At 33.5% G+C, this 21,677-nt stretch overlaps 1 protein-coding gene across 3 annotated transcripts in view; it reads left to right on the forward strand.

The window, feature by feature from the left end:
- Nucleotides 1–21,188, forward strand: part of LOC134683026 (zinc finger protein 260-like) — a 30,689-nt gene extending 9,501 nt beyond the window's left edge. Inside the window, exons 1-4 of one of the 3 annotated variants that reach the window (XM_063542032.1) lie at nucleotides 12,359–12,478; nucleotides 15,672–15,800; nucleotides 18,616–18,758; nucleotides 18,864–21,188. In XM_063542032.1, the coding sequence (XP_063398102.1) occupies nucleotides 15,728–15,800; nucleotides 18,616–18,758; nucleotides 18,864–20,342 (1,695 nt within the window). In that variant the 5' untranslated portion in view covers nucleotides 12,359–12,478; nucleotides 15,672–15,727 and the 3' untranslated portion in view covers nucleotides 20,343–21,188. Of the gene's footprint in view, nucleotides 1–12,358; nucleotides 12,497–15,671; nucleotides 15,801–18,615; nucleotides 18,759–18,863 lie in introns of those variants that run through there. The other 2 variants (XM_063542033.1, XM_063542034.1) reach the window with 2 other exon arrangements.
- The last annotated feature ends 489 nt before the right edge of the window (nucleotides 21,189–21,677 follow it).

The following is a 21,677-nucleotide window of genomic DNA, read 5'->3' on the forward strand; positions in this document are numbered from 1 at the left end:
ATTCATGAAAGGGAAGTGCTGGTAGTTAAGATGTAAGAAACATATTCGATATCATTTGTGAAATGGTTATTCCATAACGGTCAACCAACTCAGGATGGCTTTCAACTTCACCATTTGGAACTCTTGGTTTTATAGCTATCTTGTGAGCAGCTACTCTCTATCAAGAAAATCATGATAGGAAATTCATGCACGGGAATATCGTATCAATTGGGAGATATACACACAGTATGCAGTTTCTGCTGGAATGTTGCTACTTAGAAATGGAAAGTTCACAATTGGAAAACTGAAATCATCTCTTTTGTCGTAAAATTTATAGCTTTTAGTTCGGTGTGAGCCAAGGCTCCGTATTGAAGGCCGTACATTGACCTATAATGGTTTAGTGAAAGAACATCATCTATATAGCAGAAAGTAGAGTTGAATGATATTGCTAACTTCTTATCTTTCTTCCAAAGAAGTTCCTGTATGAAGTCAGCCTCATAATAATAAAGAAACAAGTCGGCAAGAAGAGGGGCACACTTTGTTCCCATTTGGATGTTGACAGTCATGAAAAACACATCCTCCGAACGTAATAGATATGTTGTCAATCAAGAAATCAAGTTAAGTGATAATGTCAGTTTCAGATTTTTGTTTTGTTTGAATCAGAGTTATCATTTACAAAATAAGATTTATCCCTCCCTAAAACAAGATACTTGTATCTACGCTGGCCATTCTTTTTTATGAAACAAAGCAATACCAACTCTTTTACTTTTGAATGGGGAATAATTGTGCAAAGTGTAGAAAAGTCAAATATTTTAATACTATTACAAGATCATGCAGATGAAAGAGTGATAGATTGCATATATGTACTTTAAAAGATCTTTGGAATGTTTAAGTATCCATGTCTGATTCACGACACCTCTACAATAACTTTGAAGCCCGTCGTTGATTGCGGATTAAATAGATGTTACTAATTTAGAAAGAGGTTTCGTGGAGCACTTGGAAGAACCAGCAATATACCGTTCTTTGTAAGGACACTTATGGAGTTTAGGTATCCAATACAGTGATGGAAGATCCACGGTTCTTCTTCTTTGGTCGAAACGCCAAAGGAACATAGAACAGACCTATGATTATGCAGGATTTCCTCTTCGGTAAGATATTGAGTTTCCAAGTGAGTTGTCAATACTTAATTCGTTTATAAAGTAGTTAATGTAATGAGTTTGACAAACAAAAGCGATCATGTTGTTTGGGACTTTATCTTCCGGGACAACAACGTTTTGTTAGGATAAGTGTTTTGCAACATTTGGGTCTTTAAAGATTGACGTAGCATGGACATTGCTAGACCTATTAGTTTCTTAATTCTGATTTGTATTAACGACCGCACTGCCTTTATCCATTCGGAAAGAGATATTTCGAACCTTTCGATAACACATTTCGTAGGGAAGTGTTATTAACAATGTTGAGGTCACCGGTAATAACGTGGCCAGCCGGATTATATGTGAATTTGGAGCAAGCACAAATGCAACAAGAAGGTTTAGACTTTAAGTCGTCAATATTGAGATCCTGCAAAACGTTCTTGTTTTTGAAAATGTTATAGTTGCAATAGGTTTGGAATAGGTATAAGGAATGATTGGTACAGACTGGTCTTTAAAATAAGGAGGTATTTTCGATTAAACTAATTTATGATGAAGGATATTGCCTTTGTTGGCATAGGACTAATTAAGGAAAGGTCTTTTCTCTTTTTCACCTTTTCCAATGCGGACTAGCTTGAAACGTCTGTGACTTGCAATATCCGAAATTATAGTTGGAAGTATGTATTGGTTTGAGTGAGGGTTTTTGACAGTGGTTTCCAAACATAAATTGAACAGAGAATGAAATTTTGAAAGGAGGTAATGAATATAGTTTCGTGCGAATGTGATAAATACCTAACAGGTTTTGTATAAATGGCAGCAAGTCATTTTATTAATAGTCGTGTCCATTACCAATCCCAGCAAAACATATGAATACCTTTGTTAATAAATGACTTATATATTGCTTCCTGTACAGACTTTTTTAAAACAAATATATTGCGTAACTTATACATTTATTTTGTAGTTAATTTCATCGTCACCTGATTAGACCTTTCTTATGTAAAATAATTATACTGTTAGAAAGGTGTATGTCTGTTATAAGTTGAGGTTATAAGATTATAATGATGTGTGGTAATCAAGTATAGAAGTATTCGATGTCCAGTGATGTAAAAATGATTAAGCTGCACCTGGTGTTCCGGATATCATTTAGGTCATTAAAAGGGCATACTGCTATAATTAGAACTAAAACATTTTCTGTTGCAATTAATTTGAGGTTAAATTTTAGTTTGACTGGACTATATCTATGAGGTACTGGCACATGTAACAATGACGCAATGTAACCGTAGCCTCAATAATTATTGTTACATTCGTAATAAATCGGTTCCTTACCAAACTTTGCATTCCGGTAATTAGTCTTCAATGTAACAATAATATTTTTATTATTGTTACATTTCCATTTATGTTTTTTTTCACGGGTTCAACCGAACATAAAGCATTTCTTTTCTATACAAGGCTTAATAACACAAAACAAATATACTATTGGATGTAGGTTTGCAGCATCCAGTCTTTTAATAATTTCATTCGGAACATAATAACATGTGAAAAAAACAAAATTTAGAATGACAGGTATTACGCCAAAAGACAGTCCTTATCACATTATCTTCACTAGAAGTATGATCAACAGCCTGAACAATCTACAAAATAAAATTACAAAAACTAGAAACAATTCACAACTACATGTAAATGAATGAAAAGAGAAAATTGATTAAATACTGTAACTTTGGACAGTATAGATGTGCATCTTTTGAATTGTGCAATTCTATAAGAATAATCTTATTATACGTGTGAAAGACAGTACCAGCCATATAGAACAACAATTGTTTTTGTTTCAAAACAAAAAAAATAACAAAATAAAATTAAAGTCAAACAGACATTAACAGCAATTGAATTAAACGCGTAGACTGATTGAATGCAAACCGTCGAATGATTTAATTCCCGCTTAGGTATGCACAGGTGATTTAATGGGCGTCAAGTTGGTTACCTATTCCCTATTCCCTATTCGTTACCTATTCCCTATTCGTTACCTATTCCCTATTCCCTATTCGTAACCTATTCGTTACCTATTCCCTATTCCCTATTCGTTACCTATTCCCTATTCGTTACCTATTCCCTATTCCCTATTCGTTACCTATTCGTTACTTATTTGATTTTTAATATCCTTCCCCCTTTTTAATTATGGCATGGAAAAGTTTAATATGGCTGCCGTTACCATGGAAACGGCACAATTGTAAAAAAATCAGTTTTTGGTTTTTGGTGAATTGTTTGGATATGCTTCAACTTAGAATCATCATATTTTAAAACATTGTAGGTGCCCACTATATACAGGTGTTGAATGATTTTGGCGATCATTGGAACTTCTATGTTGCCATGGAAACTACAGCAAAATTCTCAAATTGCTCAAAACTTCATGAAACTTCACAGTAATGATGAGCAACATTGGTAGATGTGGCATTTGGAGTTGGAATTTCCAAAATAGGTCTTGTTACATGGAAACAATGCAAAAAGGTCAAAAATTTCAAAAATAAGAATTTTGAGTAAACTGGATGAACCTTTACAGGAATGGTAACTGGCAAAGGCAGAGTTGGATTTTGAAGTTAGAATTTTCAAAATGGCCGCTGTAACCATGGAAACAGCAAAAATATCTAAAATTTTAAAATTTTCAATTGTGTCCGTGTCTCTGGTGGTAAACATGTGTTCTTAGAGAGGAAAATACCCTAATAGCGCGCATGTACCCGTTCCAGCGCTAGGTTAATACCCTGTTACATATTCGTTACCTATTCGTTACTTATTCACTTATAAAACGTTTGTTGTACGTTGCACCTTTTAGAAAGGAATTTTCAATTGTGTCCGTGTCTCTGGTGGTAAAAATATGTTTTTAGAGATGAAAATACCCTATTAGCGCGCATGTACCCGTTCCAGCGCTCGGTTAATACCCTGTTACCTATTCGTTACCTATTCACTTATAATACGTTTGTTGTACGTTGCACCTTTTAGAAAAGGATTTTCAATTGTGTCCGTGTCTCTGGTGGTAAAAATGTGTTCTTAGAGATGAAAATACCCTATTGGCGTGCATGTACTCGTCCCAGCGCTCGCTTAATACCCTGTTATCTATTCGTTACCTATTCGTTACTTATTCACTTAAATACGTTTGTTGTACGTTGCACCTTTTAGAAAATATTTTCAATTGTGTCCGTGTCTCTTGTGGCAACAATATGTTCTTAGAGATGAAATGACCATATAAGCGCGCATGTACCCGTTCAAAAGCTTGGTAAATATTCTGTTACCTATTCGTTACATATTCGTTACCTATTCACTTTTCATATGTTTGTTGTACGTTGCACCTTTTAGAAAAGGATTTTCAATTGTGCCCATAGGTCTGGTGGTAATAATGTGTTCTTAGAGATGAAATACGACTATAAGCGCGCATGTACCCGTTCCAGCGCTCGGATAATACCATGTTACCTATTCGTTACCTATTCACTGATAATACGTTTGTTGTACGTTGCACCTTTTAGAACGGATTTTTACCTGTGTCCATGTCGCTGGTGTTAAAAATGTGTTCTAAGAGATGAAAGTACCCTATTAGCGCGCATGTAGCCGTTTCAGCGCTCGGTTAATACCATGTTACCTATTCGTTACCTATTCGTTACCTATTCGTTACCTATTCACTTATAATACGTTTGTTGTACGTTGCACCTTTTAGAAAAAGGATTTTTAATTAAGTTCATATCTCTGGTGGTAATAATGTGTTCTTATAGATGAAATACTCCTATTAGCGCGTATGTAATCGTTCCAGCGCTCGGATAATACCCTGTTATTTATTCGTTCCTTATTCGCTTTTAATGCGCAGATGTATACGCTGCACCTTAAAATAAATCGTGTTTACTTGTGTTCATGTCTCTGGTGGTAACAATGTGTTTTAAGAGATGAAATGACCCTATTAGCGCACATGTACCAGTTCCAGCGCTCGGAAAATACCCTGTTACCTATTCTTTACCTATTCGTTACCTATTCACTTATGATACGTTTGTTGTACGTTGCACCTTTTAGAAACGGATTTTTAATTAAGTTCATGTCTCTGGTGTAATAATGTGTTCTTAGAGATGAAGTACGACTATAAGCGTGCATGTACCCGTTCCAGCGCTCGGATAATACCCTGTTACCTATTCGTTACCCATACGTTACCTATTAACTTATAATACGTTTGTTATACGTTGCACCTTTTAGAAAAGGATTTTTGATAAAGTTCATATCTCTGGTGGTAATTATAATTATGTGTTCTTATAGATGAAATATCCCTATTAGCGCTGGAACGGGTACATACGCGGTAATAGGGTTATTTCATCTCTAAGAACACATTGTTACCACCAGAGACATGAACACAATTAAAAAACGATTTATTTCAAGGCACAACGTATACCTCGTGCATTAAAAGCAAATAAGGAACGAATAAGTAGCAGGGTATTAACTGAGCGCTGGAACGAGTACATACGCGCTAATAGGGATATTTCATCTATAAGAACACATTATTACCACCAGAGATATGAACTTAATTAATAATCATTTTCTTAAAGGTGCAACGTACAACAAACGTATAATAAGTGAATAGGTAACGAATAGGTAACAGGTAATTTACCGTGCGCTGGCACGGGTACATGCGCGCTAATAGGGTCTTTTCATCTCTAAGAACACATTGTTACCACTAGACCTATGGGCACAATTGAAAATCCTTTTCTAAAAGGTGCAACGTACAACAAACATATGAAAAGTGAAAAGGTAAAGAATATGCAACGAATAGGTAACAGGTTATTTAACAAGCTTTGGAACGGGTACATGCGCGCTTATATGGTCATTTCATCTCTAAGAACACATTGTTACCACAAGAGACACGGACCACAATTGAAAATCCTTTTCTAAAAGGTGCAACGTACAACAAACGTATATAAGTGAATAAGTAACGAATAGGTAACGAATAGATAACAGGGTACATGCGCGCCAATAGGGTATTTTCATCTCTAAGAACACATTTTTACCACCAGAGACACGGACACAATTGAAAATCCTTTTCTAAAAGGTGCAACGTACAACAAACGTATTATAAGTGAATAGGTAACGAATAGGTAACAGGGTATTAACCGAGCGCTGGAACGGGTACATGCGCGCTAATAGGGTATTTTCATCTCTGAAAACATATTTTTACCACCAGAGACACGGACACAATTGAAAATTCCTTTCTAAAAGGTGCAACGTACAACAAACGTTTTATAAGTGAATAAGTAACGAATAGGTAACGAATATGTAACAGGGTATTAACCGAGCGCTGGAACGGGTACATGCGCGCTATTAGGCTCTTTTCCTCTCTAAGAACACATTTTTACCACCAGGGGCACGGACACAATTGAAAATTTTAAAATTTTAGATATTTTTGCTGTTTCCATGGTTACGGCGGCCATTTTGAAAATTCTAACTTCAAAATCCAACTCTGCCTTTGCCAGTTACTATTCCTGTAAAGTTTCATCCAGTTTACTCAAAATTCTTATTTTTGAAATTTTTTACCTTTTTGCATTGTTTCCATGTAACAAGACCTATTTTGGAAATTCCAACTCCAAATGCCACATCTTCCAATGTTGCTCATCATTACTGTGAAGTTTCATGAAGTTTTGAGCATTTTGAGAATTTTGAAAATTTTGGTGTAGTTTCCATGGCAACATAGAAGTTCCAATGATCGCCAAAATCATCCAACACCTGTATATAGTGGGCACCTACAATGTTTTAAAATATGATGATTCTAAGTTGAAGCATATCCAAACAATTCACCAAAAACCAAAAACTGATTTTTTTCACAATTGTGCCGTTTCCATGTAACGGCAGCCATATTAAACTTTTCCATGCCATAATTAAAAACGGGGAAGGATATTAAAAATCAAATAAGTAACGAATAGGTAACGAATAGGGAATAGGGAATAGGTAACGAATAGGTAACGAATAGGGAAAAGGGAATAGGTAACGAATAGGCAACGAAAAGGGAATAGGGAATAGGTAACGAATAGGTAGCGAATAGGGAATAGGGAATAGGTAACGAATAGGTAACGAATAGGTAACGAATAGGGAATAGGGAATAGGTAACGAATAGGCAACGAATAGGGAATAGGTAACGAATAGGTAACGAATAGGGAATAGGGAATAGGTAACGAATAGGGAATAGGGAATAGGTAACCAACTTGACGCCCATGGTGATTCCACCCGTGCAAATTACTACGCATAACGGTATTCGTTAAGCCTTATAACGAAAAGAAATTTATGTAACCGTAGTCAGTGCCTATCTATGACCGCACATACGTTTTAGCTCACCTGACCCAAAGGGCCAATTGAGCTTTTCCCATCACTTGGCGTCCGTCGTCTGTCGTCCGTCGTCGTCGTCGTCGTCCGTCGTTAACTTTTACAAAAATCTTCTCCTCTGAAACTATTGGGCAAAATTTAACCAAACATGGCCACAATCATTATAAGGGTATCTAGTTTAAAAGTTGTGTCTGGTGACCCGGCCAACCAACCAAGATGGCCGCCATGGCTAAAAAAAACATAGGGGTAAAATGCGAGTTTTGGGTAATAACTCAAAAACCAAAGCATTTAGAGCAAATCTGACAAAGGGGTACAATTGTTAATCAGGTCAAGATCTATCTGCCCTGAAATTTTTAGATGAATCGGACAACCCGTTGTTGGAATGCTGCCCCTGAATTGGTAATTTTAAGGAAGTTTTGCTGTTTTTGGATTTTATCTTGAATATTATTATGGATAGAGATAAGCTGTAAACAGCAAAAATGTTCAGCAAAGTAAGATATACAAATAAGTCAACATGATCAAAATGGTCAGTTGACCCCTTTAGGAGTTATTGCCCTTTATAGTAAATTTTTAACCATTTTTCGTAAAACTTAATAGACTTTTACAAAAATCTTCTTCTCTGAAACTACTGGGCCAAATTTAACCAAACATGGCCAAAATTATTATTAGGGTATCTAGTTTGAAAATTGTGTTCGGTGACCCGGCCAACCAACCGAGATGGCGGCCATGACTAAAAATAAAACATATGGGTAAAATGCAGTTTTTGGCTTATAATTAAAAAAACAAAGCATTTAGAGCAAATCTGACAAAGTGTAAAATTGTTAATCAGGTCAAGATCTATCTGCCCTGAAATTTTTAGATGAATCGGACAACTCGTTGTTAGGTTGCTGCCCCTAAAATGGTAATTTTAAGGAAATTTTGCCGTTTTTTGTTAATATCTAGACTTGAATAATATTATAGATAGAGATAAACTGTAAACAGTAATAATGTACAGCAATTTAAGACCTAAAAATAAGTCAACTTGACCAAAATGGTCAATTGACCCCCTTAGGAGTTATTGTCCTTTATAATCATTTTTTAACAATTTTCATAAAATTTGTAAATTTTTACTAACATTTTCCACTGAAACTACTGGATCAAGTTCATTATAGATAGAGGTAATTGTAAGCAGCAAGAATGTTCAGTAAAATAAGATGTACAAACACATCACCATCACCAAACACACAATTTTGTCATGAAATTGTCTGCTTTCATTGTTTAATATTCACATAGCCCAAGAAGAGCGACACAGGCTCTTTAGAGCCTCTAGTTTTAGCCTTCCTTTCGTTTCACCGACGTACGTGTACCAATCCGCAAAGGTTGAACTCTAATTCGTGATCTTCCATAGACGACATTTGTTAAATTTACAATTCAAATTATCATAACCAGAGGCTGATTTAGGGGGGAGCAGGGGGCCCGGGCCTCCCTTTTTGGGAAAAAAATTGATGCTTATATAGGGAATCACTGAAATTGTCTGCTTTCATTGTTTAATATTCACATAGCCCAAGAAGAGCGACACAGGCTCTTTAGAGCCTCTAGTTTTAGCCTTCCTTTCGTTTCACCGACGTACGTGTACCAATCCGCAAAGGTTGAACTCTAATTCGTGATCTTCCATAGACGACATTTGTCAAATTTACAATTCAAATTATCATAACCAGAGGCTGATTTAGGGGGGAGCAGGGGGCCCGGGCCTCCCTTTTTGGGAAAAAATTGATGCTTATATAGGGAATCACTGAAGCGTGACTGGAGCGGGCCCCCTCTTAGGTCAGTCAGTGGGCCCCACAAGTTATGAAAAATTCTGGATCCGCCACTGTTAACTTCTGGTAAAATATGACTTCTTGGTTAACTTGCTAGTGAATTCAGCATCTGCTATTTAGACTTCGCAAGTTTTGCAGCCTTTGGTCTCAGATTTCGAAATGCACTTCTGTACGTAACCAATGATAAAGCTGTATGCATGGTATATAAACTACAGCTGTGAAGCTGTATATATAAACTGAACATCTGTAAAGCTGCATATAAACTACAGCTGTAAAGTTGTATATAAACTGAATATCTGTATAAAGTTGTATATAAACTGAACATCTGTAAAGCTGTATATAAACTGAACATCTGTATAGCTGTATATAAACTGAACATCTGTAAAGCTGTATATGAACTGAACCATAAAATATGCACTCTCTTTTAGACGATAAAAAAATCGAATGATTTTGACGAATCACGTTAATTTTTTGTCAAAAATAACGGTAACGATAATTATTTGAGACCTCTAACGAATCACAATAAGGATATTTTGACGAATCACGATAGGGATATTTTGCCGAATCACTGTAATATTTTAATCAATTTGACGCTAACGGTAGCTGAAACTGACAGTTTGACGCCTGACGGTAAAGGACATTACTACCCTCGTATATATAAAACTGTAAAACTTATAAAGATTAAAACTATTTTATATAACTACTGCACATCTGTTAAGCTGTATATAAACTGTACTTCTGTAAAAAAAAATTATATAAACGATCATATAATCTATCAATGTCATATCAGACAAGAATGACATGATGCAGGAAGGGGGAAAATGCCCATCAAAGTACAAAAACGATTTTATCTTTCTGCAACACAAAATGCATTTAGCTCTTATATACATATCTTTAGTGGATCCCAGGCATTAAGACTTCCCAAACTGCATAGGTAAGTCTGTAGACTGTACAGAGAGAAGGGTTTTTTGTCGAGCCTGCGACTTTTGTCGCAGAAAGCTTGACTTAGGGGTAGTGTTCCGGCGGCGGCGGTGTTAGCTCACTTCTTGAAAGCTTTATATTTTTGAAGGTGGGAGACCTGGATGCTTCATACTTTGTATATGGATGCCTCATGTTTCGAAGTTTCCGTCAGTCACATGTCCAATGTCCTTGACCTCATTTTCATGGTTCAGTGACTACTTGAAAAAAAAGTTAAGATTTTTTGTAATGTTAAATTCTCTCTTATTATAAGTAATAGGATAACTATATTTAGTATGTGCGTACCTTGCAAGGTCCTGTTGCCCGTCAGACAGTTTACACTTGACCTCAAACTCATTTCATGGATCAGTGAACAAGGTTAAGTTTTGGTGGTCAAGTCCATATCTGAGATAGTATAAGCAATAGGTCTAGTATATTCGGTGTATGGAAGCACTGTAAGGTGTACATGTCCAACTGGCAGGTGTCATCTGACCTTGACCTCATTTTCATGGTTCAGTGGTTGTAGTTAAGTTTTTGTGTTTTGGTCTGTTTTTCGTATACTGCATGCAATAGGTCTTCTATATTTTGTGTATGGAATGGTTGTAAGGTGTACATGTCTGCCTGGCAGGTGGCATATGACCTTGAACTCATTTTCATGGTTCAGTGATCAAAGTTAAGTTTTTGAGTTTTGGCCTTTTTTTCTAATACTATATGCAATAGGTCAACTATATTTGGTGTATTGAAATATTTCATGATCTACATGTCAGTCGTGCAGGTTTTATTTGACCTTATAAACTATAAGCAATAAGTCAATTTTATTTGTTGTATGGAAGAATTGTTAGCTGTACATGCCTACCTGGCATGGTTCATCTGACATTGACATCATTTTTATGGTTCAAAGGTCAATGTTTAGTTTTCTTGGTTTATGTTAAGTTTATGAGTCAGTTGTAATAAAGCTTTAAAATTATTATTAGGACTATCAACATAATATCAATGATTAGTAAAGAAGGCGAGACATTTCAGTGTGTGCACTCTTGTTTTTTTTATGTGAAACTACTTCCATATTTATCCATTTGTTATGATTTGTACCTTTGTTTACATTTTTACAGAGTTTAGTAAGTATTAACATAAGTCTAGAAATGCACTTACTTTATGTATAGTGCCTTTAAACAAACATTTAAATTATGGACGTCAATTACCATGATTACCATCTTAATTTTTCATACTTACTAAAGATATATCTCACTTTCAATTAATAAGCTTCTGCAAGAAAGCATCACATGCTTGAACTAATTCACACATTCTCAATAAAAGCGAGCTCTACGCGAAGGGTAGAACATTAGAAAAGCTAGAAAATTAATACACAACTAAAAAGTAAACTTTGAACACAAAAATACTGAACTCCGAGGAAAATTCAAAAAGGAAAGTCCAAAATCAAAAGGCAAAATCAAAAGTCCAAACGCATCAAACGAAGGGGTAACAACTGTCATATTCCATACTTGGTATAGGCATTTTCTAATGTAGAAAATGGTGGATTGAAAAAAAGATAACTATTGGATGCTATAGTGCCTTGATCTGTAATTGTCAATGTAAATGTGGCCGTACTGACTTTCTCCATCTTGTAAAAACTTTGTTTTGCGTTGAATATTAGACGTATATAAACACACTATTATTAACATCACCTGTAAATGAAGAGAAAGCGTTGCGTTGTCAACGTATATTTGTTCCGTCTAACAGATTTTTCACTGGAAACTTTATTATAAACAATGTCATAATACGGTTTTACCTATTCCCGTTGGGACAAATATTCTATACCTACTATTTATTCCGTTAGGAACATATACTGTAATATTTATTCCGACTCGTGGAAATAATATTCCAGAATATTTATTCCTTTTTGAAGTTTTGTTATGAAGGAACTTATATTCTGTGACAGCTTGCAACCACTCAGTTTAAAAAGGCGTGAATATTTAAAATCTAAATCGTCTTTGTTTAAGATTTTAAAAAGTGTAAGAAAAACATTTGAAGGGTGTTATATACACGAATATATCTGTTCTACTCAGAAACCAGAGGTGTGCCTTTTAAAGACAAGATATTCATTCAGGGACAAGACAAGATAAGACAATGGGATCTCTTTTTCGGAAAAAATACACGTTTGAACCGATATCGATAGAAACGTTAATGTACTTCTCTGTTTTAACCAATCATTGCAAGTGACACATATCTACCATATGTCACAAAATAGGTCTATTGGCTTCGTCAAAAAGCAGAACAAATAAGGTTATTTAAGCATTAAGCGTATGTTATACTACAAAACAACCATTACACATATAACAAGAGTTACACTATTGTCCTGACAAAGTCCTGACCGATATGAAAATGCGAAATACTTTTTTAGGAAAAGGATGAAACAAAATACACGAACAATATAAAAAAAGGCCTTGCCAGACATCATAATAAATTTATTTGAACTAGCCAGAGATATGGATTAAGATAGCTTTTCAAGGTGCCTGGAACTCCCCCTCCCCTTTTTGTGGGACAAAAATGGTTGATTACATACCTGTCAACTGACCCGTATTCTGTGGCAGTGTGGGTGTGACCCAAGATTTTCACAATTCTGAGGGATCACCCGGGACACCTGGCAGGTCATTGAATATCACGGGAATTCTGAAAATGTCCCTTTCTCACCCATATTTCTTAGCCTTGAGATTGATTACATAAGTAATATTCCGTTGAAATACATTTGTACCGGCAAATTCGTTATTCTTCCATGAACAGGAAGTTCATCGAGCTGGGACTTTGTAAACTGTCAAATTAAGTGACCCATTAAGTGCATGGCTTCACTTTACAGCTTTGGTGTCAAATCGACTGTTAATCAACACCAATTACCTTAGCTTTAGCTCGTAAATAAATTGCACGATTGTTTTACAAACATATTTCAACTAGAGTTAATTCCCCTTTTTTGTTACCATTCAAAATTATTCCTAATATTTACTTTTTTTGGATGAAAAGGATTAAATTCCCCAAAAAATAAAATTCAAATACATATTGAAATATTACAAATGTACCTTTCATTTATTATTCATCTTTAATATTTAAATCAGTATAGTCACATGGTACAAATAAACAAACATTAAAAGCACATGTATGTTGTTTTTGTTTTGGTTTGAAGGCCTTTACACTACTTATACTTACTCCATCTGGTAATCAACACTTCAAAAAATAAAATTATTAAACATAGACATGATAGAGACCTAATGGGAAACTTTTTTGATTATTGACCAAAAATTATGAAATTAAAAGTCAGAGTTCATATATGGAGGGGGATAGGAGGGGTCCTGTTCCCAAAATCCTGGACTTATTAAAAAAACGAAATCCTGAGGTCCCTAATTTAAATAAAGTAAATCCAGAAGTCCCGAAATCAGAAAAATCCAAAAATGGTCAATCCCGAAATCCCAAGATTAAAAGCACCCGATCCTGGAGTCTCGATAAAGGTCATATCCCCCCTCACATATATATCATATTTTAGGCCACATTTTTTTAATTTCTTGGTTAACAGATTTTCCCCATGAAAAAGTCTGGTCGGTCGGTTGGAATTTTTTTTTTTAAATAAATCATCTTTGAAGACAGAAAAATATATGCAAAATCAATATATATTTCACCTTTCTAACAATACATGTATGTTTGTTATGCTATTTTATAATCATTTCTTAAATTTTAGTTTGATGTAATATTATTGCTCAGCTGTTATAAACATCGCATGACATTGTCTAATAATTTACAGTAAAAAAAAGGGGGTGCACGGACAAAGACGAAATTAAATCGTCATTTTAGAAACAAGAAAAACAGATTTGCGTAGCTCTTAATCAGTTCCAGAAAATAATCTTCAAGCACGAAAACTGATAAAGAAAAAAATGTAAAACATCGTACGAAAATAAGTTTCAACACACCTGTCAAAAACGTAATAGAATCGTCCACTGGAAAAAAGAGATTAGGGGGTTAATCTTTAGAATTCAAGAAAAGATTAAAAGGTAACTTTTTTACCTATAGATACAAGTAAATAAAATTCACTTGTATAAGTATCCTACAAATTTACTTATACTTGTGTATTTTATTTTACTTCTTCAAGTAAATAAAAAATTCTTGAATAAGTAGTACCCCTGACTGACTATAAAATTTATAATTTACACTAATTTAGCAACAAGAAATCAAAAATAACAAAATCAAAAAATCAACATTACATATTATGTACATTTGAAAAAATAAATTGTGATAAAACTATATACATCTGATAACAGAATAGTTAGGGATAGAATATGGGGATGAGAGCAGATTCTGAGATCCCTGTACTGTACTACATGATACTATTTGTTGTGGCAGATGATTCCAATTTATAACAGTTCATGGATAAAATGAATAATTATCATGATTATAACTGTCTTTAGATGTTTGTATTTGTCTAAATGAGTGTCCCAAGTCAACCCACCCACCATTTAAAGACTATCTGGTCCAATTCCAAAACAATATTTACAAGGGATAAAGATTACAATGTAATTGTACCCATGCAAATTGAACCTATTTTGACAGTATTTTCACCTACAGTTATGTTCATTCATGATCCAGACAAAGGTTTCCTTTGTGTGTTTATTTTGTGGACGTATTCTTCTATATGTATACATGTACATGATGTAGTTCCACCAATTTTATTTTGAATCAAAATTAAACATCATGAACATGTTGAATCAGAAATGGGTTTGAACTTACCAAACCTAACCAAACGAACCATAAATCTGTAATGGTATGAATGACATGAAAGAGGAGTACAATATAAATCATGATTACATGTATATATAATATTTTAGAATGTGTTGTGTATAAAAAGTGGTTAACTAGAACATTGTAGACAGTGTTCTCCCCAGGAATTTTGGATAGCACCAGGTTAACGCATGACAAACTGAATTTTACAATATTTTGTGTCACGTTGCGTCGCTTATTTTTTTATTTTGAGTTTTTCGTCATTACCTTTTTGTCTTTGTTTTGTTTACTGCGATACTGTCTTTATGGACTTTGGGTCAGAAAATTATTGATCGAAAAAGTAAAACAATAAATAGTTTGTATACATTTTATATTAATATCTTTGAAGAATAAATAAAAGAAAGCACAATTAGTCTTTTAACTAAAGTCACTTCTTATATTTTGATCACAGTTTGTAGATGTCTTCACAAATAAAAAATGTAATGATGGAATGACAATGAGTTCTTGTATATATATACCATGATGTTGCAGTAATACAGTGCAAACACCTATGATTAAGTACATGCTTATGATTATCTTGATATTATAATAGATAGACAGAAAATTTAAAAGCTAAAATGATCAGCAAGACATGAGTCAACAAAGTCAAAACCTTCAGAGGACTCCTTATCAGAGTTATTGTGGCCAGCGCTTTAATTTTAACACATATATATTTCAGGACCACTTACTGACCCTTTGTGAAGCTGTGTCTATTTGGATAGTGGATACAACAGAATGTCACTAGATACTTGGAGTGAAGTTTGTCTTAGCATTACCAATAATGTCCAAGATGAAGAGATCTATGAAGGTACATAAATTTATCATAAAAAATGTTGACAGGATGAGTGAACAGAATCATGGAAATAATGATAAATGTATACTCACACCACATCTTCCTATATCTATGTATACAAGTATCATGTGTTTGTACATCATTTACATTGCCCCTTTAACCATGTTAATATGGCAAAAGTCAATGAACATGGTCAATTTGTCAAGAAAACATGCATAGACATTATATTAACCAAAAATAATGAGCAAGAGATCTGTCAAGAAAAAGTTCAGCTGCTTTTTTCGCTTTAAAATTTACTTTTAAATCATGAATATTTACACTTTCTTACTTCATAAGATTTTTTTTTGTATGAAAAGGGTTGTTGGTCTTAAAACATGTAAAAAATCTCAATCATTGTAATCAATACAGATAGATATTTATGTAAAAATGGGGATCAGGAAAACACCAACATGATAACCTTCTCAAATTGGTCCAATGTTTTTCAGTTCATTTAACTTATTTTTAATTGACACAGTTTTGGTTTGCAACATATTTTGGAACGACCCTTAACTATGGTAATCACTTTGTGTCACAAATCTTTACTGTGATTTGACGAAATAGAGGAATATATGAAAATATCTACAAAAAATGTAGGCTCCTATAAAAAACATTTGTACAAAAAAAAATCAAACTTAAAAATGAAATTCTTGATATAAATCAGAATGAATTCTTTTTAAGATGGTGAAATGATCACCTAAAAATTATTTGGATTTTGTAGGCTTAGCCTTTTATGCATGAGTAACGGAGGGTAAATATCACTACCATATTTAATCATTAGATCTACATGTACCAAGTCAATTAGGCAGTTTTATAGCTTGAGTGCTATAAATATATCTCATACACTAAACTTTTCAAAGGGTAATAAGAATCTTAAAGAGTAAAATATACTATAGTTTTGTCCATCTGATGAGTTAAGCCTTTTTCAACTGATTTTTATAGTAAGTTCTTATGTGTACTGTTATACCACTGTCCCAGGCTAGGGGAGGGTCGGGATACTATGCGGTATGGGCTTTGTTCATTGTTTAAGGCCGTACGGTGATCTATAGTTGTTAATTCTGTGTCATTTTGGTCTCTTGTGGACAGTTGTCTCATTAGCAATCATACCACATATTCTTTTATTATATATACTTGACATTATGTAAAAATTAGTGTTGTCAAATCGTACACTTTTGCCTAACCGGTTACTCGGATAATCGTTGGACCGATTAACCGGTTAACCGGTAGTTTTAAGTTGTCGTTTGAAAGCCTTTTCAATAGTACCATACATGTACACATAGTTATAAGATGTGGTATAAGTGTCAATTTGACAACCTTTCATCCAAGTCATAATACTACGATTAAAGAATTGAAGTGTGTCCTTTGGCATTATAAGGCTTGTCTGTGAGGATTCCAGGAGAAGTTTGGTTTTTGATTAACAAATACACCGTATCAACTATAGCATTTGTACCAACTTCAAATTGAAAAATATATAAAAAAAACGTCTTGATCTCGTAGAATTGAATTTGTCTGAAACCGATCATTGTTTAATTTTCTCTTGTCTTCGAAAATAATGTGGAGCGTTTCAATTTGAAATAATTAATTATAAAAAAAAGAAGATATGGTATGATTCCCAATAAACAATTGTCCACAAGACACTAAAATGACACAGAAATTAATAACTATAGCTCAACATACGACCTGTTTCTTTACTTTGTTTGCTTGTTTCTTTAAGCATGTTACTCGTACTATCACGTATACCTTGAGTTCATTCGCATTAACGGTTTGCATTTCACACTTTTTAAGGCAGCATTTCGTTTAAAGAAAGACTAAACCTTGCACTACTGTGTTTACACATTTAGATGTTTACACAATATTAGATCAAAAACGAAATAATGAACTAATTAGTAAAATTTAATCGCATCTCTGATTTAAAGTTATTGTTAAAAAAACATATTTACCAATCATGTTTCTTTAAGGTTCTGCCCCGAGCTCTAATTAATTTTATGTATTTAGGATCAAAATAGCAATCAATATACTGGACAATTGATCTGTCAAATAAATAACTACGACGACATTTTTTAAATAAAACATAACTATTTAATGATTTCCATGCAAATTTATATCAAAACTATTAAAATTGAAAAAAAAGTCCGGTTAACCGGTTAGAGTTTTTGGTATTCGGTATTCGGTCGTTCGACCGGTTAACCGGTTAACCGGTTAACCGTTGACAACACTAGTAAAAATATATATATATTGCAAATTTGATTACTTGGTAAAAGCAGTATTATATAGACTATCTACCTTTTGTGTCTGTCCTTTATTAAATGGCAAACAATGGATGTGAATAAAAGAACTTGGTTACTGCCTTACAGTATTTGGTAGAAATCTACATATGAACATTCTTCAATGTTCTACAGGAACTTATTCAGCACTCTGTTTTCCTAAAATGTATACATTGTATATGGTCTTACACATACAATTTGTAATGAACATGTACATGTACATGAATGAAGTGTTCTTAGTACTTTGTATCTATAAATCACAGATTTCTGAAATTTAGTTTCCAGGTGTATTTTAAAGTTCAGCTTGCAAATATTTCATACCTTTGATAACTATAATCATAAAACTGACACAATGACTGAAATTATTATTAAAAAAAGATTTGAAAAAAACCATGTTTAATACAGTCATTAACCTACAATGGTTTAATTTTTAAATTGTTATTTGGATGGAGAGTTGTCTCATTGGCACTCACACCACATCTTCCTATATCTATTAAAATAGCTATATTTAACTCTTTTTACTTGTACAGATATGGAGAAGGCAAATACTGTCCAAGCCATGGAAGTTTCTTGCAATGGACAGAATATAGAAAATGAATCCTATGAAGATACTGGACTTGATGGAATGGATATGAATGCAAAATCCATTGAAGATGATATACAAGATATGAAAAATGAATCTGTCAATAATATTGGAGAAGATACTGGACTTGATGGAATGGATATGAATGTAAAATCCATTGAAGATGATATACAAGATATGAAAAATGAATCTGTCAATGATATTGGAGAAGATACAGAAAATATATCTGAAAGAAGAGATATGGATGAGAATTTGATTGAAGATAAAGAAAATGATGAAAAAGACAAATCAATCAAAGATGAAGGTAAAGATGAAACAGATGAATCCATTGAAGAGAAAGAAAAAGATATAAAAGATGAATCAATTAAAGATAAAGGAAAAGATGGTAAAGATGAATCCATCGAAGAAAAAATAATTGAAGATATAAAAGATGAATCAATTGAAGATAAAGAAGAAGATATAATGGATGAATCCATTGAAGATGAAGGAGAAGATAATGAAGAGAAAGAAAGAGATGTAACAGATGAATCCTTTCAAGACATAGCTGATAGTTCTTCTGATTCTAGTGAAAATGATAGTACTATAGATCCCCTTTGTAAAAAGTGTGGGAAAAAATTAGGAAATAGGGTTCTCACTAAACATGCTAAAAGTGTTTCTAAAGTTGATAGAAAAAAATCTAGAGCACTTTCCAAGAAAGATTCTCATGTTGATGCTGAAGATACACGTACTATGTGTATAGCTTGTAGGCAGGACCTTTTGTTCAGAAAATCTGTAACAGAGTTCATTGACCCAGAAACTGAAGATAAAACATTTATGTGTAAAATATGTCAGAAGATATTTACAACTCATTCTTATATCAGGAGGCATGTTAATAGGCATGCAGGAAAAAAGAAATATCCATGTCAAATTTGTGACAAAATATTTACTCAAAATTCAGACTTAAGAAGACATGCAAGGACACATACACAGGAAAAACCGTTCTGTTGTAGTACATGTGGGAAAAAGTTCAACCAAGTATCAAACTTAAAAACTCATTGTCTCATACATGAAGATCAGAAGCCATTTATGTGTGATCACTGTGGTAAGGGGTATACACAGTTAGCAAACTTGCAAGCTCATCTGAATGTGCACGAAGGTCATAACACTTATGTATGTGATTCGTGTGGCAAGGGATTCTCTACAACTTCCCTGCTGAAATCTCACATGCGAGTCCATACTGGTGAAAGAGCATTTTGTTGTAAAAAATGTGACAAAAGTTTTCCTACCAAGTATCAACTTAAAAGCCATAATCAAATGCATTCTGGGGAGAAACCCTTCAAGTGCCAAGTTTGTGAGAAAGGGTTTTATCAGAGTTGTGACTTGACGAGACATAAAAAAGTACATACGGGTGAAAAACCATACAAATGTAAAAAATGTGGTTATACCTGCGCACAGAAATCTTCACTCAAAATACACGATAGATCACACACCGGTGAAAAGCCACATTGTTGTGATGTATGTGGCAAAGGATTCGCTCAGTCTTATTCTCTTGTATGTCATATTCGAACTCATACAAAAGAAAAACCATATGTTTGTACTTTATGTGGCAGAGGGTTTGCACAGTCTGCTAATCTTAATTCACATATTGCAACACACAAAATTCGTAAGGATATTGATGTGGTCCCACCTACATAAAGTCAGCCAAAGATTAACAATATGTTACATTAATGATTTTTTTTAACTACATGTATATATATGGTACATGTACATTGTATATGAACATTTAAGATGAAGCCTTTTTAGTCAAAATATTTGCAATCTTAAGAATTCTCTATTTATTTCAGATGATCACCATTATCACTTTGATAAAGATTTTATTAATTTAAAAAAACTTTCTAAAACAAAAACAAAACTGTCTAAAACACAGTCAGTGACAGTGATTTCTATGAAAAATTACTATTGTTATATTTGTCTGGCTATTTGAATTATCAAATCTAGCACATAATTCTATTTTGTATTTTGTAACCATGATGACTAGACATGTTTAAGACTAATGTGAAAAAGCATGTACATGTAGATTGTTCATATAAAAATGCTATGATAAATTTTATCATCTTGAAAAATCCCAATGCATAAAACATGATCTTGGTCAAAGGTATAGATAACAATGTATATATACATTATCATGATGATGTGCATAGAAGAATTATATTTGTATGAATACTGTCAATGAACTGTTGTACTATAAATATACATGTACATGCAAATTTACAGACAGGTAAATGACTGCCCAGAGATGAAATTATGTGACCTAGAATGAAATAGATGCTTTAATAAACTTTGCAAATAGCTGCAAATATTATCTTCATTTTTCTAACCAAAATTTAAAAAGGTACATGTTGTACCTCGATATTTGCAATGTTTTTCGGAAGAATTTGAGTGCAAATTGGAAAAGATATGAACAGATTATTTTTTTTTAGACATTTTTATAGTGTGTTTGAATTGAGTATTTATAAATGTATATAATATATAAGCTGTATTGCTTCTGAATAAAGTGTTATTATATTATATTAAAATATACAAAGTAATTAAAAATGTTATAAGAGCTATCATTTCTACAAAGTTCCCTTTGATTATTAGTTCCTACTAACGAGGTCGCTTTGGACTTAAATAGATTAACACTCAAATATTCAGTTTTCTTCTCTTTCTTTCTTCATGCTTAAAGATATTGATATAATGGTATTTAGTGTTCATCCTGACAACTTGACAAGCTACGTACAGAGAAAGTTCGAGTTTTGTTCTGAACTATCTTGTGCATAGTATAATATTAATCCTTGGACTTGGAAAATTCACTCAAACTCACTCACCAGGATTATATTAATTTAGTACGCCAGACGCGTGTTTCTTCTACATAAGACTCATCAGTAACGCTCATATCAAAATATTTATAAAGCCAAACAAGTACAAAGTTGCAGAGCATTGCGGATCCTAAATTCCGAAAAGTTGTACCAAATACGGCTAAGGTAATCT

The sequence above is a fragment of the Mytilus trossulus genome, chromosome 9 (assembly GCF_036588685.1).
Source record: "Mytilus trossulus isolate FHL-02 chromosome 9, PNRI_Mtr1.1.1.hap1, whole genome shotgun sequence".
Taxonomy (NCBI): domain Eukaryota; kingdom Metazoa; phylum Mollusca; class Bivalvia; order Mytilida; family Mytilidae; genus Mytilus; species Mytilus trossulus.